Genomic DNA, 26,156 nt, shown 5'->3' with positions numbered 1-26,156 from the left:
GGTATAAAATGGTATTTCCTGGAATTTTCTGGCAAATGAAACACTCCTAATGAGTTCATATTTCAGTCTTACTCTTCACTGACTACACCCAGGAGTTCAGAACATTGAAATCTGATTTGTAACTACAGACACTGCTAATATCAAGATTACCTTACCAGGTACTGAGACAAATGTGATGCACATTGATAAAAGGCTACCAAATTGCTTGTGTCATTGCTAAACAGATAGAGGCTGCTGCACTTCCCCATGCACTGAGGAAGAGGTTTTTTTCTCATCACAGCAGAGTGCCCTCAGTGAATCCCCTCCTCAGCTCCCTGCACGGGGGCCACCCTGCAGGCCTGGCCTGGCCAAACCAAGCACAGCTTTGAACAAACTCCGTTTCAGTTTTTCTGGTGCTCAGTTTACTTTACCTTCCAAAGCACTGCCCTCCTGGCCCCCAGGCCCAGGCTCTGGACACCCAGGGGAGGATTTCCCAGGCGAAATCAAATCTCTGTTCATCCAGCAATTCACAGACCTCCTTTCCCTGGGATGCAGAGCAAGCAAACCAGTACAAAGCTATTTATAACTGTGTTCTACAGCACTGAACAGGAACAACACATTTCAGCCCAAGTTACTCTGCAGATTCTCAGTAACCTTGAAGGAGATAAGTATTCAGTAAGTACTAAACAGAGAGGCCCCAGCAGGGCTGGGGAGCACTTGGAAAAACAGAGGCAAAAAAGGGGGAATGAATATAGTGAGGTGGGATTTACCAATCAGGAATGGAACACTTGCATGTAATAAAGCAAATATTTACATTAAGCACAATACAGCAATTTATTTAGATGCTTAAATGAAGAATACAAAGGGAAATAAAGATCACAAAATTATACATACTACAACAGTGTGTCATATATTAGATGGTATAAATGAATACAACACCTTGTTGGTGTTAACTAAAGATAAAACTAAATATCCAAACCCAGCACTTTGTCTCAGTGTGCTGCTTCAACACAATACACTTTTATACAGATCTAAAAGGTGTCAAAATTAGTAGCTGCAAACTTGTTTCTTGCATGTGATTTTTCTTTTTTAGCTTAAAAGATTTCAGAAAATGGCTCTGAAATATGTTTGTCATCAGTTGTCATGTCAAGGATATTCAGAACAAGAAAATTCTATAATACAACAGAGCCCAGATATATTCTTATGTTGCTGGCCTCTGGTTGGAGATTGTACAAGGTTATGTGCAAAAACTAAGTCTGTCAAAATTCATACTAGAGCAGTCTCAAGCTTTGCTAGGGAAACTAGATACAGCATTTATTACACAGCAGGGCAACACTAAAAAAGAGAAACAGATCTATGATGGGTACACAAGAACAGTTCCATAAGCTTCACTTGAATAGGTCTAAAAGACTGTACAAATATACATTTCAACTATTCAGAATGATACATGAAAACTCCATTTCCCCAGAGTCTGCTATACAGGGCACCGGGTCGCTGGCACGGCGCTACCGGACAGGGGCCTCTTGGAAAGACACAACTCAACATGGACAAGGTGAAAGGAGGGTTGAAAATGCAGATAAAATAATCCTCTGCTTTTCTCTGTGTGCATTCTGGAGCCACCAGCGTATCCATTTTCACATTAAGCTACTGTGCTCATCCCAGCAGGAGCTCCCAGCCCCTTGGCCAGCAGGTCTGTACACGGCCCCGGCCCGGCCGTGCCCCAGGGCAGGAGCAGCGGGCAGGGGAGCAGTGCCCAGCAGTGCCAAGGCAGGGCCCAGGGCAGGAGCAGCGGGCAGGAGAGCAGTGCCCAGCAGTGCCCGGGGCAGGAGCAGCTGGCAGGAGAGCAGTGCCCAGCAGTGCCCTGGGGCAGGAGCAGCTGGCAGGAGAGCAGTGCCCAGCAGTGCCCGGGGCAGGAGCAGCGGGCAGGGGAGCAGTGCCCAGCAGTGCCCGGGGCAGGAGCAGCTGGCAGGGGAGCAGTGCCCAGCAGTGCCCAGCAGGGCAGAGCCGCTCACGCCTGCTGGCTGCTGAGCTCCACCCCGGGCAGGCTGCCGTGCATGGGCTCGGTCCCCACGGCCCCGAAGCCCTCGCCGTCCTCGCTGTCCATTGTGCTGCTCTGCCACTCCATCTGCTCGCTGGCCAGGCTCTCCTCCAGCTCGGAGGTGTTTTTCCATTGCGACTGGTCCTTGGACCAAAACCCTTCTACTTTTCCATAGGAACGATTCTTCCACTTTGACTGTTCTTCATCACTTTCAGATCCACCCCCTTTGGCCTCCACAGTGGGTTTACTGCTCCCGGCATCTTCGCTTTGGGAAGATTCATCTGTCCACACTTCTGGTTTTACCTCCAAGGCATTATCTTCAAAATCCGAAACCTGCTGGGAGCCAGGCCCGCTTTCGGACTGGGAAGCTCCATCTTTCCATTCCACTGCATCATCCTGGTCATCCTGATCACCTTCGCTATCTGAAACGTCACCTACCAGTTTTGTTGGCTCTTCAGCAGCAATCATCTCTTCGTATTTAGAGCTTTCCTCTTGTTTTTGCTCAGCCTTCTCTGGAGGCTGTAACGTGTTTTCCTCCATGATTTCCTTGGCTAGGCTGTCCTGGGGGTTCTGCACCGTGCTGTCGGACGAGGGCTTCCCACCCACGTCAGAGACGCGCTGGCCAAAGGGACTGCGGCTCTCGCCGTATTCCTCCTCTAGGTTTTCGTAGCTGTCTGAGGAACTGTCATTGTCTTTTTCTAAGTTGATCTTTTTATCAACAGTCTTACTGACATTGATTCTGGAATTCTTCTCGTCGTGGTTTTCAAACAGCCATTCAGCATCAAAATCCATCTCGTGTTTGACTTTGTTCAGCTCTTTCATGTTGAAGCCCAGCAGCACCCCGGGTTTGTATTTTTCACAATCCCTAACACATTTCTTCCTTTTGTTGCTGAAGTGAGATGCAATGTCAGATTTCCAGAGCCACAAACTGGCCGCCAGCTTTTCGATCTCCCTCCGAGTGGGGTAGGGCTGCTTATTGAAATATTTTGTAAGAAATGTTTTCCTGGCTTCGTATGAATCATCTTCGTGACCCTTGGGGTCCAGTGCTAGGACTACAGGTTCTTCAGGCTTCTCCTCAAAGGCAGAGGGGGAGTCATCGTCGTCCATCTTCCTCTTCTTCATCAGGGGGAACTCCATGTGTTCGTAGGCGCGTTTCACCGGCGCGGCCGCCGGGGACTGGCCCAGCCGGGACGATGTCCCCTTGTCCTGCCCGTTCTGGGTCTTGCCCACGCCCCTGCAGTGCACCAGGTGCAGCGTTATGGTGGAGGCCGTCATGTTGCTCGTGTACACGCCCAGGCAGTGGATGCACTTGTAGGTCAGCTTCTTCTCCACGGGGTGAACCGTCTGAATCACCTGGTGCCTCTCCCGGAGGTGATGTGCCAGCGCGTCAGAGATGGGACCTTTTAGGATTGAAAAGCACAGAGGACACAGAGTTTTCCCCACGTCTTTTTTGTAGGGCACTGCTGCTTGTGGAGAACTTTTGACGGGTACGTCAGATTTCTCCTGGATTTTGGGCTGCGGTTTTGGCGGGACAGGGGGAGTGTTCTGAGCGTGGTAAGCTACGGATTCGGCAGGAGCATCCCGCAGGTTGTAGGTGGTGACAAGGAGGTGTATGTTCGTGTGGCTGCCCTGCTGCAATGTCAAATCAAAGGTCAGGGTGGAGTCAGTTTTAGGTCCCATCTCCTCGTCCACGTGCACCATGCGCATGTGGGCAGCCATCTTCTCCACGTCGTTGAAGGTGGAGCGGCAGTAGGGGCAGGACAGCCCGTGGATCAGCATGTGATTGAGCAGCGTGTCCGTGGGCAGGTAGCGGTTACAGTAGAGACATTTGCTCGTGAAGTTGTGGATTTTCATGATGTAGTTGGCCACCGCAGGCACCTTCTCGGCCTTGTGCTCCTTCTCAAAGTGGACACTGTACACGTTTTCGGGGAACAGCTCATTGCAGATTGTACAGATTTTCCACTTCTGCGTGGACGAGGTGTTGACAGCGGAAGGACCTGTAGCAGCCACGGGGGATTTGGAGCCAGACTGACCCAGAGCTCTGGATGCTGCCTGGGACTGCGACAGCGACGTCTGTTTGAGCTGCGCCGAGGACAGCGAGGAGGAGTTGGCAGACTGCAGCGAGTACCTGGCTGAGGCCTGGGACCTCTGCTCCCCTCCCAGAGTGTAAGGCCTTCCATTGCCACTCGCTGAAAACTGTTTCATGCTTTGTGATTGTTGGGAAAGAGAAACAGGTGCATTGCCACTGAGGCTGAGCCTCCCCCCTGGCTGACCAACGTAACTGGGGGGGACTGATTTAACCCCGTAATTGTTCTGCTGTAGGTGAACATTTGACATCATATTGACTCCCGCAGAATTTAACGTGGGCTTTGGTATAGTGAGTCTGTTCATCATCTGCTGTGACGAGAGCGAGCGGACACTGCCAGCAGAGAGGGCACCCATCCTCTGAGGGAGTCCCATAGGCTTTTTATCCTGGGGTTTGGGAGCTATTAGCATCAAAGGTTTGGATCTCGGAACCACTACGTTGGTGTGACCTATCATTGCCGTGACCTGGTATCCGATCCGTTCGTGGTCTTCGATCACGTGCTGGACTAAAGCTTCGTAGGATTTCGGCATGAAAAGGCATCGTTTGCAGTGGATACCCCCCTCCTCTCGGGCACTGGAGCTCAACGGAACCGCACCATTGAGGGACTTTTCGCCTCCCTTGGCTACGTAAGGAGCAGCAACGTGCTGAAAATGTTCCCTGTAAATGTGCTTTCGAACGATTTCGTAGAGCGGGTCACGGTAAGTGCACTTCTTACAGTAATAAACAGCTTGTTCCACACTGTCAGCCTGCTTGGGTTTAAGGCTCTCGTGTTTGTTTTTATCTTTGAAAGTGCTGATGCCTCCACTCGGTGTATTGGCATTGGGAGCATGGAATATTTTAATGTGCGTTTCCAAAGTCTTTTTGTCCGCGTTGAAGGTACAGTAGGGGCAGTTGAGCAGGATCCTGTTCTCAAAGTCTTCGCTGTGAACATTCCGGAAGTGGCTTTTGTAGGCTGAAAAGAACTTCGAGGAGAAGGGACATGCACTGCAGCAAAAGGGCTTTGTCCGATAGTCCTTGAACAGAGAACAGAGCACAGACTAAATATTCAACTGCACTTAGCAAAATAACACCCATGATAGTCTCTACACTACCTTTCTAAACAACACTCACGAGCCCCCTGCAACTGCCTGAAACCTTCAATTCACTTCTCTCCCATTTCTGGCGTGCAGATCAGCCCCTAAAAAGCTGATCACATGAACATACACACAAAGTGGTGAGTGCCAAGGGGTCCCTCAAGGGTTTAACCACGGCCTTGGCAGGTGAGGCTGAGTCAGAAGTGTCTTTCCCTACCGGTCACAAAAAGCCTCCTCCCTGCAGCTGAGCTGCAAGAAAAGGTCCCTGTGAGCTCCTTTCTGGGGGAAAGCCAAGCAAGACTGTTTGAGGAAATGAGACTGTATGCAGATGAGATACTGCCCACCTGAATCTGCCAAACTTGATACATGTAATATAGAGCTATAACTTAAGCTATTTCAGTGTCTTTATCCATTACACGCTTTAATAGCAAAGATGGAATTCCAACCTTTTTTTTTTTTGGTGAACAGAAGGATGTAAGCTTACCAAGACACAGGCTATACAAGCCCTTGAAGTCACCAAGCCTCTTCCTTGTGATCAAAGCAAGGAAAAAACCTGATTTTTAAACCAATCTCAAATGAGGAACCAAAAATTTGGGAATTCCACCCTTGTAGTTTGCCTGGAGCTTTTGTCCCATTTAACATGGTGCCAATGCAGCCCTTGTCAACTGCTGTAGCACAGTCTGAAGTGCCACTGGCCTTAGGGACAGCCACAAGCAGCCTGGCACTTCAGGTGGGGTAACACAAGGAGTTCAGAGTTACAGAGATTCCTCCTGAGTGTCAGAACAAGTCCTGTGCACCGAGCTACACACAGGTCACAGGTGAGGGTGCTGGAGAGCTGCACTCTCCCTCTGTAGAAGGAAGCTGAAATATCTGCTCTGGCCACCTGCTGAAGCCTCACACACCTGTGGAGACTGGCCCCAACAAACAAACCAACCAACCAACCAAGAGCTGTCTCCTTTTATATTACAATTTTTATTCTGGGTTACCTAGAAAAAGGGACATCAGTGTATTTTATGCAAGCCAGTACCAAATGGCAATTTTCAGATTCACAGGAGGAGCCCATGACAGGATAGGTCCCAGTCTCCTCTGAGAGCAGTACCTGAGCTCTGAGGCGCTCACACAGGGATTCCTTTGCAGAGAGGTTTCTGACCTGTCACTGCTGGGGTGACTCTGTCCTGCAGCCCCAGCAGAGGCTGCTGCAGCCCACACCATTTGCTTGAACCAACAGCATCGTTTCCTCCCTCCAGTGCTGGCTCAACTCAAAATTCCTTTATTACTGGCTCAGAAACATCACAACAGCAGGACTTCTAGTGTCACTGAGCTGCTGTGCAGAACTAGAAATGCCCAAAGCAGATGTGGGACACAGCCTGTGGGACCCAGAGATGCACTGACAGTGACCCTGCAGCAAGCAGCAGAGTGAAACAGCTTTGGAAGGGATGGAAACCAGGAATAAAACATTTAAGGAAAGGTAAAAGACTCATTGCCAATTGTATAAAGTTGTTGATCCTTTGGTTAGAGGGCCGGTGAAATTGTGCTAGGCTTGGGAACAGGTGGGAATGAGCTCCTAATGTGCAAATGTTTGACTTGAGCAAGGACCCATCAGCTCTGCAGCACTGGTCACCCAGGCTCCTGAGATGCACACCAGGAAAACAACTTCAAAACTAAGAAAAAAAGCCCATAGCTTTTTGCTGCCCCTTGAGCTGCCAACACCTGAAAGTCAGTGAGGAAAAGTGCAGGAAAAGCTCTTGGCATGTCTGGGAAGTGCCCTTCAGCACGACCCATCTCCAGCCTCAGTGTCAACTGAAACTCTTACCAACCTGGTTTTTTGTAAGCGATGGGTCCCACAGTCCCACATCCTCCCATGTAGTGTTTTTCAAATAAAAGTCATTAGGTTCAAACTGCTTAAAATCCTGGAGAAGGGAAGATGGGAAGAGAGGACAGAGAGTCAGAAGCAAAGCCCAAGGGCTCCCTCGAGCAATCCCTGAGCACCCCTGCACCCTCCCAGGTGCTGCTGGCCAAGGCAGAATCATCACTCAGGGCAGGGGGGGAGTAGGGAGGGCACCTCCTGGGAGGGGGAGAGCACTGAATATTCTCCACATCACAAAACACCTGCAGAACATCTTCACCACTCATCCTCCTGACCAGCCCAACACTGTAGTTACAAACTCATCTCGTTCCAAAAGCAATCCTGGAGAAAAGTGCTCCCAAACTGATGTGTGGGTTTGGGGTTTTTTGGCTGCTTTTTCTGGGAGTGGTGGTGTGGTATTTATTTTGTTTGATTGGTTTTGTTTGGCTTTTAATTAATTTCACACAGGAAGCTTTTAAAGTTGGACATGTGTGATGTCCAAGACACCTAATTCTTATTTTAAAAATTATCTTATAAAGCATTTCTTTGGCATTTAATGTTTGGCATGAAGTCAGCAGCACATAAGGACTCAAAAATAACACTTCCACTGAAATGAATAATGCAAGTAACATCGTCCCAGTTCAGAATTCTCTCCTTAAACATGAGACTTGCAAGCAGGAAGGACTGGCATTTTTTTCTTACACATCTCATTTAAATGTTATTTACAGAGACACTGAAAGACCAGGCAAAGCCTCAGCGATGGAGTTTGTCCAGAAGAGCAGCACAAACACCTTTCCCTTGCAGGAACTGACCCAGGCACAGAGGTGATTCTATAACTTCAGGACCTGCTGCAGCACAGACACTTCCTGAAAACCTCAGACCCATTTCTGCCCCAACATCCCACATCAGTCCTGGTTCTTCCAGCATTCCTGGATTTCAGTAGCCACTAATGTTTCTAGAAGTGTTTACAGGTACATTATATCTCAAGTTTCTAATTAACTCCTACTTTGTGTGGATCTTATCATGGCATACACAAATACCTCCCTGTCCCCCTAACTCTGCAGCATTTTAGCTCTAACCCTTGGAGGTGCCATACTTACTTCTATATGTTCTTTACAGTATTCCAAACCAATGTCACTAAGTATTTTTTTCACAGTTTTCCGGGCCTTTCTTAAACTGCCAAGGTTGTTGACAGGAAGTTGGAACATAGTTTCTATTGGAAAAGAAGAGTAAGAGAAAAGGTTTAAGTCAAATGTGTTTTGTCTGATAATGCTGCAGTTTTAATTATCAGTAATTGTCTGCCTCGTTCCCCCACAGAACTGGTACCAGAGCTGTAGCATCCCCTAAGACACTGTTACATTCTCTGGCTTCTTCCTTGCTGAGGCTGCCCACGAGGCTGCAGAGGGCACTTCTGAAAAGACAACAAACTGATGAACAGCTATTGCAGGAGCAATGGGCTGCCTCTGGAAATAACTGTCATTTCTTTAGAGTGTCTGTCTTTACCAACCCCTACACTGAAGTACCTCAGAACTCAATTCTCTCCTGTGCAATGTATCCTAACTGATCTGAAAACTGGCAAGCTGAGCTTCAAGGTTTGTGTCAGCCTTGCAAGAGATTTCAGTGTCTCTTCAGTGATAAAGATGCTTCTTCTATTCTGCTGTAGGTAGGGTAAGAAATTAATGCTGTTTCCTCCCTCCACTGTACTCAGAGCTTCAACTGGCTGAAGCTGTTCAGCAAACACTCTCCTAGGAAGAGGGGACCTGAAAGCTTGGTCAGATCCCTCCAGAGAGAGAAAGCACTGGGGAAAGTACAAGAGATAGCTTAAACCTCTCCCTGGGAATTGTCAGCCCCCCTCCCATCAGTGCCCACAGTTCCACTGGGCCTGGCTGGGGCTGCCCAGCTGAAAGGGAATCCAACTCATGAACTGCTCTTTTCCTATGCTCTATCCATCCTCATCTGTACTGTGAAAATAATGTCTAATATGACCTAGAGCAAGCCAGGTCCCTTTTAAAGATGAAGAGTGATTTCAGTGCTTCAGAAACACCTCCAGTCACTGCACGATCCCATTTCTCAGAACAAATTCAGTGAAGCAGCTCAATCAAGTATGGTCAGGATTTGAGTTAATATTTTCAAGTGAATTTCAAATCCAAGGAGATAATCAGAAATGTTATTCCTGGTAATTAATATGAACTGCACAAAGAGCAGTGCATGAACATAGTGCATGTTAAAGCTCCTGGCAATCCGGGCTGCTTTCGTCGAAACCCAAGTCCCCACTTGAAGAGTGAACCCCTGTGCTTGCAAAGAAAAGCATTTTTTGTGTCATCACACAGCCAGAGTCAGTGCAGAGCTTGTCTTTAGGCACTGATCACTTGTACACCTGAGTCAGCCACAAGTCTCAAAATACTGCTCGATATCTAACAGCTAATTTCAAAATGCCACTGAACTTCTTCAGCAAAGGCATCAAATGCTTTCTCTTAATTCCTGTGTCCAATACAGCTGAACAGGCCACAGGTACCATGACATACAGAAACTCAAAGAGAGCAAACTGTTTACAACTGCCTGAAAACAACATCTCTGGTCTATCTGCAGCATCTTCTTGCCTCTGCCCTTTGTCTGCCTCAGTCAAATTTTAAAGACATGAAATTCCCTGGATCATAACAGAGGACAGAGTTAGATCTTCACACCTGAATCCTGAACTTTTAAATGTCAGCTTTTAACATCAACCTTACTTTGCAAATTCTGCTGGACAGCTGAATCCAACTCACCTAATTGTAACAAAACCCCTCATCCTTAGGCATACACAGTTCATTTTATTTAGGAAATGTCTGACTATTTAATCATAGTGAGTGGAGAGCCAGATACAGTCTGATATTGTTACAGGCTGTGACTCCAACAAAGGCTTTTAGCATCTCCATCCATTTCTATTTACAGCAAGTAACTCCAGTTGTAATGTAAACATCACTCTGCTGGCACCTCCTTGGATGGGGACATAAAAGCAGTTGGGATTAAACAGCCTCTCAAATCACCATCTAGGCATTAATACTGCCCTGGAAATGAGGAATCCTTTATCTGATCAAAAGCTGATGTTTAAGGGAAGACACCTGGAGCATCTCTGACCACATCAATCTACACTGAAGTGCTGAGTGGAATGAATAAATGACTGCTTAAAACCAACCCCAACAACACCCTGACTAGAAATATCCAGGTGGGATCTTCAGGTGCCTCAGAAGGCAAATCCCAAAGCTCTCCCTCATGTCCAGTGTGCGTGTACACAAACTGTCTGGCTGCACCAGTCACCAGGGGATGGCAAAGGAAGCACTGTGACTATGAGCAGTATCTGGAACCTTCCTTTGCTCTGTTTGTGCAGTTCCCAGCAGTACCAGACAGGTACTGACTCCTAGAACAATTCAGAAGCCAAGTGGATGCAGAAAGACAAGCTATCAAAGAGCAGAAGATAACTAGCTTAGAAGCACCGCACTCTAAGATCTCATTTCACATTTACAACAGTGAATGTTTTCTTCGCTACATTCCTGTGCCAGTGCACAGAGCCCTCCCTCTGATCTCAGCCCCAGCACTGCACTCTGACCCCACAGCTCAGAGACACAGGGAGAAACACCAAACTTTCACAGCAGTCAAATCATCAGAGGGGCTAAAGGACAGAAAGCCCGCACCTGTCTCTACACTTCAGCTGCTGTTTCTTTTAGTGCAACTGAATTCTTAATTCTCCAGTGGTTCTTTTGTACTTTGGCCCTGGTCAGCACCCCCCTCTGATGCCCCAGGTAAGAGGTGCTGGGCTGTTCCTGCTCTGACCCAGGGAAAGGAGGATCTTCCCACGTGCAGCTTCACAGCAGCCACAGTGATCATGGCAGCTGTGACTCTGGGAAAGGTGCACCAGCTTCACACCAACCCAGCCTTTTTCTCTCTGCTGAAATCTTCAGCCAATATTCCAGATGTGCCCCACTGTGTTCCTTTCATGCCTGGACATTATTCAGGATGCTCCCTGTGCTTGGTTGATGTCTCAGCTTTGGTACAGAACAACCAAGCACAATGGACTTCTACTGTCACAGGCTGCAGAGTAAAACAATGGTTTTCAGCCAGAAATAAAGAGCTAAAGAAATCATCTGGAGGAAGATGCTGCTGTGTAAAGGAGCCATGACAGCACCACTCTAGTTTTCTAGCAAATCTAGTCTAGGTTTTATTCTATTTACGCTTAACTGGAAATGCCACCATGTCCTGCCCACTGTCAGGGAAGCCTGGTACAGAACGTGGGGGACCCTGAGAGCACTGCACTGAGCAGGAGTCTGCCCACAGTAGGCTCTGGGGACAGCACCACTGGGAAATGGCAAGTGAAAACCAATTATGGAATCCCCAGAAGCTGTAAACAAACCCCCTAGTGCCCAGTGCCTTTTATCTTGTTCAGGCACCCCAGACCTGTATGAGCTGGCCAGGGCTCTTCACAGAGGCCACTCCAGCTACCCCTCCTGCACTAAGGTAATTTCTTCATAGGATCACCATGGAATGGCCTGGGTGGGAAGGGACATTAAAGCTCATCCAGTTCCACCCCTGCCATGGGCAGGGACACCTTCCCCTATTCCAGGTTGCTCCAAGCCCCGTCCAACCCAGCCCTGGACACTTCCAGGGATGGGGCAGCCACAGCTGCTCTGGGATACCTCTGTCAGGGGCTCATAAGAAAGAATTTCTTCTTAATGTCTTCTAATTTCTTCTTTTTATCTCTTGAGCTGAATGTTTCTTAAAAGCATTCTGTGAAATTTACACTTCCATTCAACTTTCACTAAATAAGTGACCTCAGAATAAAACTGCAGACACGATTACAGCCCTCTTGGACATGATTAAAAAGAATGAAATATAGCATCAGTTTTACCTTCTCTTATGAGCACATGAGGCTGACCCTTCCCTTCCTAATGTTCTCACTTATTCCTATTATGAAAACTGAGAAAACCTGAACTTTTTGGTGATCTGACAATCAGAATTACCAACTACCCTGTTGAACAAAGCATTAGGTGTGAACAAGTGTGCAAAGCAGACATTTGTATAAGCAAGGTGCAAACCCAGCCTGTTCTGTCCCATCGTGACTCAGCTCAATCTTGTCTTACTAAAATAATCAGCAGTGTAAGAACTCTAGTTCATTAAAGCAGATTTTTAATCAATTTTGAACTAAAAGATACTATTTGCTGTTATTTCTGTGCACGCTTATAAAACACAACAGCTCTTACTCTCTGTTTTCCCCTCTCCCCCTCATCATCCTCTGCTGCTTCACAAGGTCCATCCTTTCAAGTGCTCTTTCCCCCTCTCCTCCTTTCTTTGCTGGTTCTTGGCCTTCTTGGTCCTTACCTCGCTCATTTTCCCTCTTCTCCTCTTCCCTGTGCCAATTCATAGCGTCCACATTCTTTCGTCGTTCTCTCTCATCCTGTCTCCACCGCTTCTTGATATCTTTGTCCTTAACTTGCTCATTTTCTCTCCTCTTCTCATCATCCCTGTGCCATTTTATTGTTTCTGTATTTTTCTGCGGCTCCACGCTTCTTTTGAGATAGTCTTGTCGCCTCCTCCTCTTTTTTAACATATCCCTTTCCCTGGCACGAGCCTGCTTTTCTTTCTGGGAAAGAAAAGCTTTACGGGGCATCATGAGCTGCTGCTGTACCTGCAATAATATCGTATCCATGGAATAATGCACTCTGTACATGCACTCAGTCAGGCACAACTCCTCATTTGGAGCTCCACACCTCACACACGCAGTAAGGCAATGCCCTGCTCCTCCTCTTCCCTCCTGAGCCTGGGCTCGCTCCAAGCTGGGTCAGGCCAGGCTGGCCAGCTCCAGGGGGACATGGGCAGCAGTGGGCTGTGACCCCAGGAGCCCCAGCTGAGCAGTGGCAGTGGCATTTCTGTCCCCTCCCTGCAGCTCCTCCTCCCCCAGAGCCTCTGGCAGCCCCTTGGCTTTGCTGCTCCCGCTGAGGAACAGGCTGTGGGTGGACAGAGGTGTGAAGGGAACTTGGGGACCTTCAAACCAGTCCCCTCTCTTCCTGGAGAGATACATTTAATCCAACTTAAAGGTCCTCATTTTTCTCTCCAGACCTCCATATCCACCCAATTTGGGTGAAAATGGCTCTCTTGGCTGGGAGGAGGGAGGGAGGATTAGGAGACAAGCCACAATCTGAAAAATTGTGTAAGCTTTGTTTCCTGGGGAAACCTGGCCAAAACATTTAACTGCAGTTAATGAAATAAGTCCTGACTCATCTACCCAGACTTCCTCCAAGTGTGTTATGTCTTGCTATTCACAGGAACAAAGGGAAAAAAATGAGACTATTTACTTGGAGTTTCTGCTGACAGCATTCCTGAGGAGTGGAAGGCTTCTTGGGGTTGGTGTTTTGAGGCTTGGGCTTTTTGTTTCTAAAGAGGTGTCAATGGAGACTACATTTAACAAATTGCTTTTACTTTTGGTCATTTCTCTGTAGTCACCCGACACATTCACATTTTCAAATGTAAAAGTGTTAGTACCTACAATTTTGAAATCATGGAAGAATTTATACCATTATTGATAACCTTTAAGTATTTTTCTGTACACACTGAGCAATGTTTCACAAATGGAAAGCTGCAGTTGTAGGCCAGGTTTGAGTTTTTTGGTTGGGTTTTTGTTAAGTTTTGAAGAAAGATTTGCAGAGGTCTAATCAAAATGAAAACTGCAGAAAGGACAAAATTACTAAATTGCAATACTTAAGCAAAGCCTAAAACAAAATGAAACAAATGTACTTTTAAAATTTAGCTACCTTATGGAAAGCACTTGTTCCCAGCATGCAATACTCCATCTTTTTCCTACAGAAAAAGCAATGTTTCAAACCCTTATTCTAAAAGCTGTTCCTTTCCCCTACAATACACCCCACCCCACCCACTCTACCCTCTGCTCTGGTCTGTTGCCTTTGTTAGGTCTGTATCATGATCCCATGGCTTTCATTCCAATAATTCAACCCCAAACTTCTTAATATCCATAATAATGCTAAAAGTGAAGGGCTGCAGCAGAGTCAAACACCATAATAAAAAAAAAAAATTAATGCAGTGTGGTAACACATTAGTACATAAAATTCAGATTATGCTAAAAATTACTTCATTAAAAGGGTAGCTCTACCAGACAGCCTGGGTTTGGGTATTAAATATTTCTCAGTAACAGTTGGCATTAAAATCAAAAAGCAATGGGAACCCAGGATCAGCATCCTCAGTGCAACCCAGACATTGCAAATCTGTACCATAGTTTCAGCTCTGTGGGCTGGGTGCCAGGACATTACTGCTGTTTACTAGAGCAAACTTAGCTCATTAACTTTGTAAATGTACATTATCATTACAATTTTATCAGTAACCTGGTTCAATTTCAGTAACAATAACACGAAACACATCATGCAAATGATTTTCCCTCCCCCACCCAAGGCAAGTACCAAGATTTCAATCTGTCATTGTATTTTCTTTCATTTGTTTCTGTTTGGTTTGCTGTTGGGGGCTTTTCCCCCTTTGGTTTTATCGGTTCACAGGATTCTCCCCTCCATTTATACAGCCCACTTTGACTGATCAGTTTATAGACAAATGATAGAAAATACCTCAATAAAGAGCATTTCAGCTGAATTTCCAAAATTAAACATTTCACTTGAGATTCAAGTAAGTCATGTCACATTCCAAGGAATAACTTAAAGGGACATCCAACTTAAATTGCAGATCTCTGAACTTCCCTCTCCCAAGTCAGAGTTTCCCCCAGTTTGTTTAGCATACCAGAATTATCTCTCTTGCAGTCTAAACCAGCTTTCACTTTCACCTCTGATGGGTTTAAACCGACACAAGAGGGAAAATTTTAAACCAGGAAACCCATTAATCTGCAGTGAAGCTGCCAGAGTGATTGAACCCAAAGCCCCCCAACCGCTCAATTTTTCTAGAGTCCAAGTTGGTGTTCCTTTAAGTTCAAAATGTCCAAACCTCAGAAGTGAACAGTCAAAACTATCCTTTTTTTTGCCCATACTTTGCCAAATGAAAATCTTTTCTCCTCCCCATCTCTGCAGTACTTCTGATGAGGCATTTACCTCCAAAATGAATGGTGCTTGGGCGTCTCAGACTCATTGGACAAGTTTCAAGCACAAGCTTCCAAAGCCAATTCTCCTTGCAGAACGCCCCCTCAGGGCTCTGTTACACCCCCTGGGTGAGCCCAAAGCCCGGGCACAGAGGAAGGCTCATATCCTGCTGGACAGAACAGAGAGCAGAGACAAGAGATAAGAGATGTGATAAGGGCAGTGTCACACTGACAGGTACAAACCGCAGCCCCTGCCTCGCCTGGGGCTGCAGGGCAGCTGTGCTGCAGCAAGTCTGAGCAGGTCTGTGCTCCAGCAACCGATTCTGCTGGGGGAACTCTGCAGCGCTCAGATTTCAGCTCAGGTACCCAGCTCAGAAACCCAGCAGTGCAGAGGCTGGGAATGCTCCTCCTGACACTCCATCCCCCCTCTGCAGTGCCTGGCTCACCCCCATGAGCACCTCACCTGAGCTCTCAGCACCACAGCACAGCTGCACCTGGGCACCTCAGGGACACTGGTACCATCCTTGGACACTGCCTTGGAGGCTCCCATACAAAAAGGTCCCACTTTACAAGACAATGGGACATCAAACAGGTGACATGGCCTTCAGCCACAACCCTGGGGACACACATTCCTCTGGGAAGCAGTCAGATTAAAAGAGGATGGGGAGTTTGGGGGAATGGCATGTAAAGGATCACACTTGGCTGGAAGTGATCCCTCTTCAACTGACATCACCCATGGACAGAAAGTCAGTCTTGCACATACTGGAAACACAACAGGTAACATTAGAACCATAAAATCTGAAACTACCAAATCTAAAGTTTATTAAAGCAAAACTTGTTGAGTCATTAATAATTCCTCTGCCAGAGAATAGGGCAATATAAATTGTTAGATTTTAATCTCTTGATTACTCAGACAGAATAGCCTGAAGTACAGAGTGCTTTTCTTTGGCAAGTACACTTCCAAGACAAGACACTACAACATTTTAAGAAATTAAAAAAACAACATCCTTAAAATACTTCACGTGGCAGCAAACCTGAATACTGGAATATTGCATGTGCTTTATTTAACAAGAGCATCATCCATACCCTCAGCCACTCAAAGATGGATGCTGAGTTATTTTGTTCCACACTGGGTCATTTTCTGACCAGAAGGCAGCCTTTGTGTCCCTGTGTGTCTAGCAAGTCCAAATGAACTCTCTCCCAGGGAGTCCTCCCTGCAGCAAACACACTTCTGGGTGAGGACCCATCAGCCTCGAGAGCAGATCAGTGGCAATTACTGCATCAGCCTGATGATACTGAGCTCAGGGAAGTACTTCATCCCATGCTGGGTCTCCCAAACACTGAGGATCATTTCCCTGTGCTGGGCTGCTGACAAGGATCCCCAAGCATCTGGCACGCTCCTTATGTTATGGCATCCAAATCCTTTGATTTTAGCCAGTATTTTGCCAGTATTTCAAGCTGAAGAAGTTACTGGTTTATACCTAACAGCCCAAGACAGAATCATACATCAGAGCTGGCAGCAGCTCTGGGTTCCTGGGCAAGATGAAACAAGACTTGGTTTCTTGATACTGTGTGTTTTATTTCCCTACTCCAACTGCTTTTGAAACAAGGTAACTTTTAACAATTTGCCCAGCACACTGCCTTTCATAGCATGCTCCAAAAGCCAGCCATGAAAGAGATTTGCAGAGAAGGCTGTAGTGCAACACCGAGTGAAATCTCTTAAAATACAGGGAAAATAGGCAAGAAAATGAACCTGTGGTTCCCACAGCAACAGAAAAGCTGTCTCTCTGTACATGCAGGTTAAATGATGCTCTGTGGTGTGACGGTGTAGAATATTCTATATTCACATGAGGACAGTGATGGCCTGTCCCTGGGACCTGACGATTCCTGGACAGCTGAGCAAGGAACTGTGATAGACAGGAAGCACAAGGATTATCTCAGGGAAGAGCGAGCAAGTGGAATAGAAGTATCAGAAAAAAAAATATCAGAAACAAAGTATCAGACAAAAGGAATAGTGGTATCAGAGAGAAGAGAGAATTTGGGAGAACAGAAACTACTGAGAGCTTCATTGAAAGTAAGAGTTGCAATTAAATCTCTCTGCTGGCTGTAGAGAGAGTGATTGAAGAGTCTCTTCCAACACACCTCTCACTGTCTGACATTGAGCATTTTCACTTTCTTCCCTGGGACTCTTCCCTTTCCTCCTTATTTAAGCGTTTCTGGCCTAGTTTTGTGAGGGCTGTGCACCCACACTCCTGTGAAGGTAATGAGATTTGCAGTTCAGCAGCACATCTGAAACCCCAGACAACTGAGGGCTCCTTTTGCCATCCGCTGTAATCCCGGAGGGAGCCTGTTTTGTAACAGGGACATTTCCAGCTGGCAGCACCTCCTCAGCCTGGCCCCTGGGCCACCTGCAGCACGAGGCTCCTGCCCAGGAGCAGGGTGAGCTGCTCACAGCTCAGCTCCAGCACATTTCTGTTATTACAGGGATTTGGGGTGCAGAGCCAGCACCTGCTCTGAGTGAGCCCCAGCCCTCCTGCTCGGGTCTGTACCCAAAACAGGACCGGGCACATGAAAGAGGAATCAACACAAACCCTCTGAAAACCCCAGCTTTAAAGCTGAGGTTATCGAGCTGATGGAAATCCCCAGCTGCAAGCTGCTGCCTGGCCAAAGCACTGTGAGAGCTGAGCCACTGTGCACAGGACACCTCCAGCTCTCCCTCACAGGCAAACAGGCAGTTTGTTAGCAGCCCCTTTGTCAAAAAGCCAAGGAGTTCAAAATGTTAAAAACCACTTCAGAGATTAGATCAGCAACTTCCAAAACCAGTTTCAAGTTGTGTGTTAAAAAAAAAAGGACCATTTCACACCACTTTCAGGGCATCCTACACAAACATGGCCTCAGGAGAGAAGTCCATCTAAAATGTGGTACTAAAGAAAACCTCACCTTATCCTTGGGAGGAAATTCTGAGACTAAAAACGTTTAACATCCTGTTTCAGTGGTTACAGGCAATTTTCAGCAAAGGTTTATGAAACTCTGGTTTATACCTTTTTGTTTGGGCTTGCTGCCTAGCCTCAGCTTGACTCTTGCATTAAGAACTCCCAACTTCCCATCCAAGGAAGAACTATGGAAGGCAGTTGTAGTGAAAGGAATCAGTAAGGCTGATAAACCTCAGTCTCCATTCATTCTTTATTTAAAGGCTAAAAAACCACCCTCTGCAGTCCTGCAGACAGGGATCTCCTAAGTCATTCACACACTTCTCATTCTTGCTCAATTTCTGGAATTTTCCACTGGAGCCCGAAGCTCCATCTGGTGGGTGTGGACACTCACTGCAAAACTGAGCAGGAATTAACTGTTTCCTCATCAACTTCGGTTCAGCAGGAGGAGTCCTAGGCACTGTGGCATCTCTATGCCCCAATCTGAAACACAAAATGGTCAAATTTTGATTGCTCTGGGAACCACAAGTCCTTATTTCTGTTCTGATGAACAATCTGCTTCCCTAGGCTCTGCTGGGACCTCCTGGTGGATTTTCTGATTTTGATGATGTAGGCTGAGGTATGTTAAAGAATGCTGGGAACTGTAGTCTGGTCGAATGTTTTCTAAGGGATCTTTTCAACACACATGATAAAGGCCACATCAACTCTGGCAACCTCTGCTGCATTCTGAAAAGCACTTTGAAATCGTGTTCATTCTCTAGGACACAAGAAATCCTGAATTAAGAGACACTCATAGCTCCAGAATTAGGCTTACACACCTCCTGCCATCTTAGAGAATATCTTTTGTGACTGTTCAAGACCTCCACAGATAAATGTTTATATGCACACAACATGGGCAGTTAAATCAATATTCAATACACATCCTCAGTGTGAGAGCCAGGCTTATTTCTAAAAGATTTTGGTGTGAAATGCAATAAAGCCTGCACATCTTGCAGAAATTTGAAATCCAGAGTGGAGATCATTGAAGCACAAAGGATATTATTTGCTTACACCATGATATCCACACTTCAGTGACCAGGAAAAACGGCTGCATGAATATGCTCTACAATTCCAAAATAATCCTCATCTAGATTGTAGCTAAGCATGAACAATCCCAGAATAAAAATAATTTTGGAAATAGAAGCATGATTAATGAATGAGCAGTTACCATTTAAATTAAATCAAGAATCATGTTAAAATTTTCAATCCAAAGCTCACAAAAACATTTGTGTAATTAAACAAAGCAGCACAGTAGTTGCTGTAAAACGTGCAAGAACAAAGCAAATAATCAATATACACGTAATTTATGATTGGAATACACTGACTGGGAAACTGCAGCCAGATTAGACTGCAAGTGAAAATGGTCCCCTGCCCTCTGTGTCATGTTTCCTGACATCAGCACTGTGTCAACAGCCAGAGCAGAGCCCTGATGCAGCCAGAGGAGTGGTTTGGGGCAGAGCAGCTCCTTCCCTCACCCAAACAGCGGTGCTGGGCCCCGGCCAAGCCCCCGGGCAGCAGGAAGCAGCTCCAGCCCTGCCCTGGCAGCTCCCACACACACAGAGACAGACACAGACACACTCAGACACACACAAACACAGAGACACAGGCACACACAGACACACACACACAGACACTCAGGTATTCACACCCAGAGCGCAGAGCAGCCCTGCTGTGCCCTCGGCACACAAACCAGCACACAAAAGAGCACAGGAATACTTTCCCCAGCTCATCCAAAGCCCCGCCAATCCAGGCTGTCTCAGACAGCAGATCCATCAGATACTGGAGGGATCTCGCCAACTGGCTGCATCTGAGTTTTCCGAGGGTAAAAATAGGCACTGAAGGAGGCTGGTGCTGCTTGTTTTCCCTTGCCTTACACTTCACACACGCGAGGCACAAACGCTGCCATTACAACACGGGGAAAGGCTGTAAACAAGAGCTTCAGATCAGTCTTACACTGCACATTTCTTACCTCTCCCTTTCTGTCTAAGCATGGCTACCAAGGCCTCCAATCCCTGCCTACATTCCAGCATTAGTCCACCTCACCTACTGCTGTCTTCCATCTGCCTCAGGAACCTTCAACAGGCAAAGGGCTTCATAGCAACAGCAGCAGCAATGGGGAAACAAAATAAAAAAGAAGATCACAAACTTGAGTTTGACTATTTAGGTGAAAAAAGCATTCTGAGACCACTGTCTTGCCTACTTAGACTTCCAGAGCCATTTTGTCCCCTTACTGCTGCTGCTATGAAGCCGCATCACCAACAGCTTCCTTGGCCCAGCTGCAGCACGAGCACAAGCTGTGAGAGCCAGAGTCCCATCAGAAATCAGTGCACACAGAGGGAGAACGGGATGAGAGAAAGCATTGGCTGAGACCTGGGAGAGGAGCTGGGGCAGGGGAGAAACAGCCAAAAGTGAAGGCAGGCCTGAGAGCAGGCCCTTTCCTCCACCTGCAGGACTGGAGGAGTTGGAGTGCTCCCTCAGGGAACAGCTGCTCACAAAGTTGCTTTATTTTTGTTTCTTGTAAATTGTTTTAGATACTACTTGAGAAGTAGATATTAAATGAAAGATTTCTGCCACGTGATCTGCATACATCTGCAGGTGTGATGTGTCCACAAGGTCAACTACACAGGCCTTGGACTCAACAGCCACTGTCAGTATTCATCTAAATAATCTCTAATGCCACCTTAAAAAAATTAAAAAACCAGTAAGGATATAAATGGCGGTAACTGAAAGTGACTCACTGCAGAAAAAAATGGTATTTACTCCATTCTTACTCCAAACCATCAACCCTCATTCACATTTAAGAGCACTACAGAGAAATCAGAGACACTACATACAAGCTCCTGTTTGCCTTCTGACACCAGAGCTGCAGTGAAGCTCTGAACAATGCACTTCTTGCCCTGAGGTACATGGCCCTCAGGTAGATAAACAGGAGTTACACCCTCTGGAAGAAGTCTAAATCTGGAACACCCATCTGATTTTCAAACCAGACTTAAGTTCTCCCTGAAAGCTCAAAAGGAACAGGCCAATTTGGCCATCCTGCCTAGGAGAGCAAGGACATTCTTCCCAAACGTGTCAGGTGAGGCAAAATAAACCTCCCACATATAATGAAGGTACAGGATTTATTTTTAATAAAACTAAATTAACATCAACAAGGGTTCTTTTTTTTCCAATGCAGAGACTCAGAGCAGCACCTTTCATTGTCATCCCATCTCTTACACTATCAAGAAACATCACTAGCAACAGATTTATTTATATGAGCAGAACTATCTCCACATTAAAAATTATCCTGTTACAATTACGTTCATAGGAACCATACCTTATATATATATATATAAATAAATAAAACTGGGCACAGAGCAGCTCTTGACTCAATATAAAAAAAAAAAAAAATTGTGTGATGCTTGTTTAGATACAGGCCAACATAGTCAGCTGTTGCCTTTTTAAACAAGCATGGTGCATGAATCTTAAAGAAAATAACCCCACAAAATGTAGCATTATTAATATACAAACTCAGCTGCACTAATGACTTTTAAAAAATTGTCAATTTTGCCCATGCAGGTAGAGCAGCTCCAATGGCACTTGTGAAACAACACTGAGCAGCTGCAGCCCCAGAGCTGCTCCCTGCCTCTCCTGGCACCTCTCCTGCAGTCTTTAAACTGGTCCTCCTCAGGTCTGATACTGCTTTGTTCATTCCCATCAGAATTTTTAGGTCTCCCTTAAACATCTCAAGTAGTGGAGCAAAGATGACTTTCCCTTTCTGAAAATAAAACCCCACAAAAACCACCCCAACATATCCTATTAAGTTGCTAAATGTTATTTGCAGCTACCTCAAAGCAAACACATTAACCCAGGAGCACCAGCTTTGCTTCCACAAAATCACTCGTTTCAACTTCTTTCTTTGCATCAATCAAATCAGCTGCTGTCTTAATAACAAGCTATAAAATATACATTCACACCATATCACTTATGACTACTGATAAGATCCTGATATGTTTCTGTATTCCAGGAATTCTACTGTAAACGTCCATGTTTACTTTCAGTATTTATGTTATTACAGAGTGGCAAAGCTGAGCTGGGAGTAATCAGCCATTATTCACCCTGCAGTGCGTGAGCAGCACAACCCACCTGCCCCAGAACACATGTCCTGCATTTCCCTACAGCCACAGGGACTCTGGGCAGCACCAACAAGTGAGAGTTCACACTTAACCCACGCGCTGTGGCAATAACAGGGACCACTGGGTCAGGGAACACTGGCAACTTCTGCCCTACACAGAAAATCCATCACGTTCCTCCTCTCAGCCCGAGGAGCACACACACCTTCCTGGGTGCTGTGTTTGTGCAGCTGATGCTTAGCACTGCAGGGCATGAACTTTCCAAGACAGTCAGGAAGTTCCTCTTCAGTCTTCCTCTCCTGTGAAGGCTTTTCATTCCCAACTGTGACACTGGGTCTGTCTCACCTACAGGCAAAGGAGTCGCCTTTCACTTTCCCTGCAGATCCAACAGCATCTACCTCCCACAGCCCAGCACAAGTGAACTGCAGGCTCTTCATGACAATACACCCTGAAGCTTAAACAGTGGTAACCTAAAGAGATGCCTTCTACAAGCCTGCCTGATGGACTTCAATTCAAAACAAAAAAACTTATTTTTAGTAATGGGGCACTAAAACGGTATCAGTTTTCAATGATCTCAGAGACATCCCCTGGGAGCAAATCACATCTACTGGATACCAAAAAGTCACTCTTGAATGCTAACTAAGAAATAATGCTGTTGAGCAAAGGGCAGCTAACCACCAAAAATAGTGCAAAAACATCTAGCTTAGTATCAGTCTTGGAGAACAAGTTATTTGTTGTGTGTCAAAAAGGACATCTCTATTTTGACTGAAGTTGGAAGTATCTGCTGTAACAGTCTTCAGAAAAGGTAACCATTATGTTACAACCCATCAGCATCTGGTGCAATTCTCTTAACAACAGGGTGCTTCTGGTCTGTTGTCTCTTTTAAGATTTCAGCACATACCATGGTGGATGTCCATCCACTGATATCAGATTACTGCCCAACATCTGCAACTGCACATCTGCAAGGGAACCGAGCTTTGGTTTGGTTTGTTATTAAAAGCAGGAAAAAAAGGCTTTTCTGTTTCTTAAGTAGACTGATCCATCTTTCTCACCTAGAAGGATGACAGCTTGTGATTATGAGTTCGCAGAGTCCTGAAGTGAAAGTTTTCCCGAGTAGGAGACCCTGCAGGATGGAGCACTGCTGAGGCACACAAGGCTGAGCTGCACAGCAGCCAGCTAAGGTGGGTCCACGCTACCCTGACAGGTGGGAATCCTCTGCCTCCGTTACCTCACACCTCCAAACAGAAATAGAAAATAGCAGCAAAAATAAATAGAAACGTAGATAGGGAAAAAAAAAAAAAACAAACTTAAGAAAAAGGGGGATTTCTCTACATGGAATGCAAAACCTCTCTGACACCTTCAAAACGGCTTAAATGCACCCAGCAAACAACGACCATCAACACCTGGGAGCGCCCAGCTACGCCACGGGGGGGCTCTGCCCTGCGGTCCCGCACAAAGCCCCCCGAGGCTCGCCGCACACCGGGGGCTGCAGGCGATGCGCAGAGCCGGGCCCGCCGCCGGGCCCGAGCCGCCCGGTGCCCCCGCTCCGGCCCCCGCCCCCCGCCGCAGCGGTGCCCGGCGCGCAGGGCGCCCCCTGCCGGCTGCCGCCGCGCAGCGCCCCGGCCGGCCTGCGGTGGATCCCGGGGGGGGCCGGGGTGTCACGCCCGCGGCCGCTGCCCCGAGGCACCGGGGCTGCGCCCGCACCCCGGCACCGCGCACGCACTGCCACTTGTGCTGGAACCCCCCCCCCCCCGCGCCCGGGCCGCGGCCGCCGGGGGAAGGGGGTGCGTGGCACGGGGGCGTCTGTCCGGTGCGGCTGCGAGGCTCCGGGTTTGGTGTCCCCCCGCCTTTGTCTCTGAAACGGGTGTCGGTAACCGTAGCCCGGGGCAGGGGATGGGTGAGGCAACGGCGCTCCATCCCGCAGCTGCGGCTCGGGATGGCAGCGGCGGATCCCGCCTTTTTCCCGCGGGCAGGGACCCCCCGGCTGCTCCCATTCATCGCATCCCCGGCGCCGCTCCAGCACCAACTCCGCCGGCGGGGCCCGGTGCAGCTGCACACCGGGATGCCGGACGCGGCCGGCAGCTCGCGGTCCCGCTCCCTCGGGCTGCCGGGACACGTCCGTGTGGGGAAGGGAGGCGGCCGGGGCCGGCGGCGGGGAGGGAGCAGCGCCGCGATGCCCGCAGCCGCCGGGGCTCCTCAACATGTGTGCGGGCGGGGAGGGGCCGCTGCCAGCTCCGCACGCCCGGTGCGGCGGGCAGGGCGGCGGGCACGGCGCGGGATGCCCGGGGGAGGGAGGGGGCGGTCGGGCGCTGTCCCCGCCCGGGTCGCACCGCGGACCCGCGCTCGCACCTACCTGACCGGGCTCTCCTCGCAGCGAGGGCGGGCTGGGGCGGGGGGGGGGGGGGAGCGCCGGACCCTCCCCGGCGCCGCCCGGTCCCGGGGCGGGCGGGCGGAGCGGAGCCGCCGGCGGCGCGGGGGAGACAAAGGGGGGAAATGACGGGGAGGGGTGCAGTGTGCGGGGCGGGCGGTGCGGAGCGGCCCCGGGGGCGGGGGCGGCGGTCACTGGGCCGGGTGCCCGGGGCGGGGGCGCGGGCGGGGGCAGCGCCCGGGCCCCTCAGACAATACAGCCGGGTCCCGCTGCCCAGAGCCTGCCCGGGCCAAGATGGCGGCCGAGAAAGAGCGGAAGTGACGCCAGACCCTCATTAGCATACGGGACTCATTGTCCGGCGGGAGGGGAGGGGGCCGCGCCCCGGGGGGGGCGGGGGGAGCCCCGGGGGTCCCCGCGGGACCGGCCCCGATCGCGACCGCGGCACCGGGCGGCGACACGGCCCCGCCGCGGGGGGGCCCCCGCGGGCAGCACCGGGGGCGGCCGCGGCCATGGCGGCGGCGGCGGCGGCGGCGGCGGGATCTACCCCGGCCCCGCTAGGAGGCGCCGCGCCCTGCGGCTGGGTCCGGCGCGGGGATCCCTCCGCCGCGCCCCCGGCCGGGACTACATCCCGTCCTGAGGGGCCGCCGCCGCCGGGGCGGGGGCGCGAGCGGGGCGGGGCACGTGACCGCGGGGGGCGCGCACGTGACCGCGGGGCGGCCCCGGGAGCGCGCGCGGGCCTCGTGCGGCGGCGCCTCAGGGCAGCGGCGCCTCAGGGCAGCGGCCGGGCCGGCCCCGCGGGCCCCGGGGCGGCCCCGCTCCGCCCGGCACGGCACGGCACAGCACGGCCCGGCCCGGCACGGCACGGCACGGCACGGCCCTGCCGCCCCGGCCTCGAGGCGGCCCGGGCGCGCCGTGACCATCCGTCGCAGGTTGAGAGGATGCTGAAGGGCCTGGAGCGTCTCCGTGCCCAGGAGAGGCTGAGGGAGCTGGGGCTGCCCAGCCTGGTGAGGAGCCCCAGTGAGAGGGGCCTCAGCCCCGGCTGTCCCAGTCCGTCCCTGGCTGTCCCTGTCTGTGTGTCCCAGTCCGTCCCTGGCTGTCCCTGTGTGCAGGAGGGCAGAGCGGGCCCAGGCTCTGCTCCGGGGCCCAGCAGTGGCACCAGAGCCACGGGCAGGGCCTGAGCCCAGCAATTCCCCCTGCACAGGAGGCAGAGCTGCTGCCCTGGGCAGTGCCAGCCCTGAGCAGAGCCCAGAGAGGCTGTGGGGTCGGATTCCAGAACAGTCTGGGCTCGTCCTGTGGCACGTGCTCCGGGGTGGCCCTGGCGGAGCAGGGAGGTGGCACCGGCTGAGCCATCGCGTCCCTCTGGGTTGTGCCCATCCAGCCTGGCCGGGCTGCTGCGGCCCAAGCCCGGGGAGGGAAGGAGGCGTCGTGTGAGGCGATGGCCATGGGGGAGCCTCGCTGGGACAGCCTTTGGCAAACTTGCCACGGGCTGGGACAGCGGCACTGCTAGGGAATCACACAGGAGCTGTGTGACCTACGCGCTGCCGCACTCTGAAATCCAAACTCGTCACAGAACCACAGAATATGCTGAGCTGGAAGGCGCCCACCAGGACCATCGAGTCCAGC

The 26,156-nt window shown here is 49.4% G+C and overlaps 1 protein-coding gene across 4 annotated transcripts; it reads right to left on the bottom strand.

Annotated features, from left to right (window-relative positions):
* Positions 1 to 788: 788 nt before the first annotated feature.
* On the bottom strand, positions 789 to 24,897 carry ADNP (activity dependent neuroprotector homeobox). 4 transcript variants are annotated; one of them, XM_053993190.1, is made up of 13 exons: positions 24,519 to 24,897; positions 23,218 to 23,400; positions 23,067 to 23,124; positions 22,371 to 22,510; positions 20,023 to 20,143; positions 18,409 to 18,497; positions 15,098 to 15,251; positions 13,805 to 13,850; positions 13,349 to 13,427; positions 12,375 to 12,681; positions 8,123 to 8,235; positions 6,994 to 7,086; positions 789 to 5,116 (listed from the first exon to the last, which is right to left on the bottom strand). In XM_053993190.1, exons 7-13 carry the CDS (start codon positions 15,132 to 15,134, stop codon positions 1,988 to 1,990), a joined length of 3,804 nt encoding a protein of 1,267 aa, XP_053849165.1. In that variant the 5' UTR covers positions 15,135 to 15,251; positions 18,409 to 18,497; positions 20,023 to 20,143; positions 22,371 to 22,510; positions 23,067 to 23,124; positions 23,218 to 23,400; positions 24,519 to 24,897; the 3' UTR covers positions 789 to 1,987. The 4 variants fall into 4 exon arrangements, with proteins under 4 accessions (XP_053849165.1, XP_053849166.1, XP_053849167.1 ...); XM_053993191.1 differs by lacking the exons at positions 13,349 to 13,427; positions 20,023 to 20,143; positions 22,371 to 22,510; positions 23,067 to 23,124; XM_053993192.1 differs by lacking the exons at positions 13,349 to 13,427; positions 13,805 to 13,850; positions 20,023 to 20,143; positions 22,371 to 22,510; positions 23,067 to 23,124.
* Between the last annotated feature and the right edge of the window lie 1,259 nt (positions 24,898 to 26,156).

This window comes from Vidua macroura, chromosome 17, assembly GCF_024509145.1.
Source record: "Vidua macroura isolate BioBank_ID:100142 chromosome 17, ASM2450914v1, whole genome shotgun sequence".
NCBI classification, from domain to species: Eukaryota; Metazoa; Chordata; class Aves; order Passeriformes; family Viduidae; genus Vidua; species Vidua macroura.
This window is presented reverse-complemented; position numbering and strand designations above follow the sequence as displayed.

Excerpts from the sequence above, each read along its gene's own strand:
- ADNP (XM_053993190.1), bottom strand. The coding sequence starts at position 15,134 with ATGAGTCTGAGACGCCCAAGCACCATTCATTTTGGAG. Across the intron at positions 7,087-8,122 it reads ACTGTAAAGAACATATAGAA|GATTTTAAGCAGTTTGAACC; the intron begins GTAAGTATGGCA and ends TCCCTTCTCCAG. Across the intron at positions 5,117-6,993 it reads CATCGCTTACAAAAAACCAG|GACTATCGGACAAAGCCCTT; the intron begins GTTGGTAAGAGT and ends TCTCTGTTCAAG.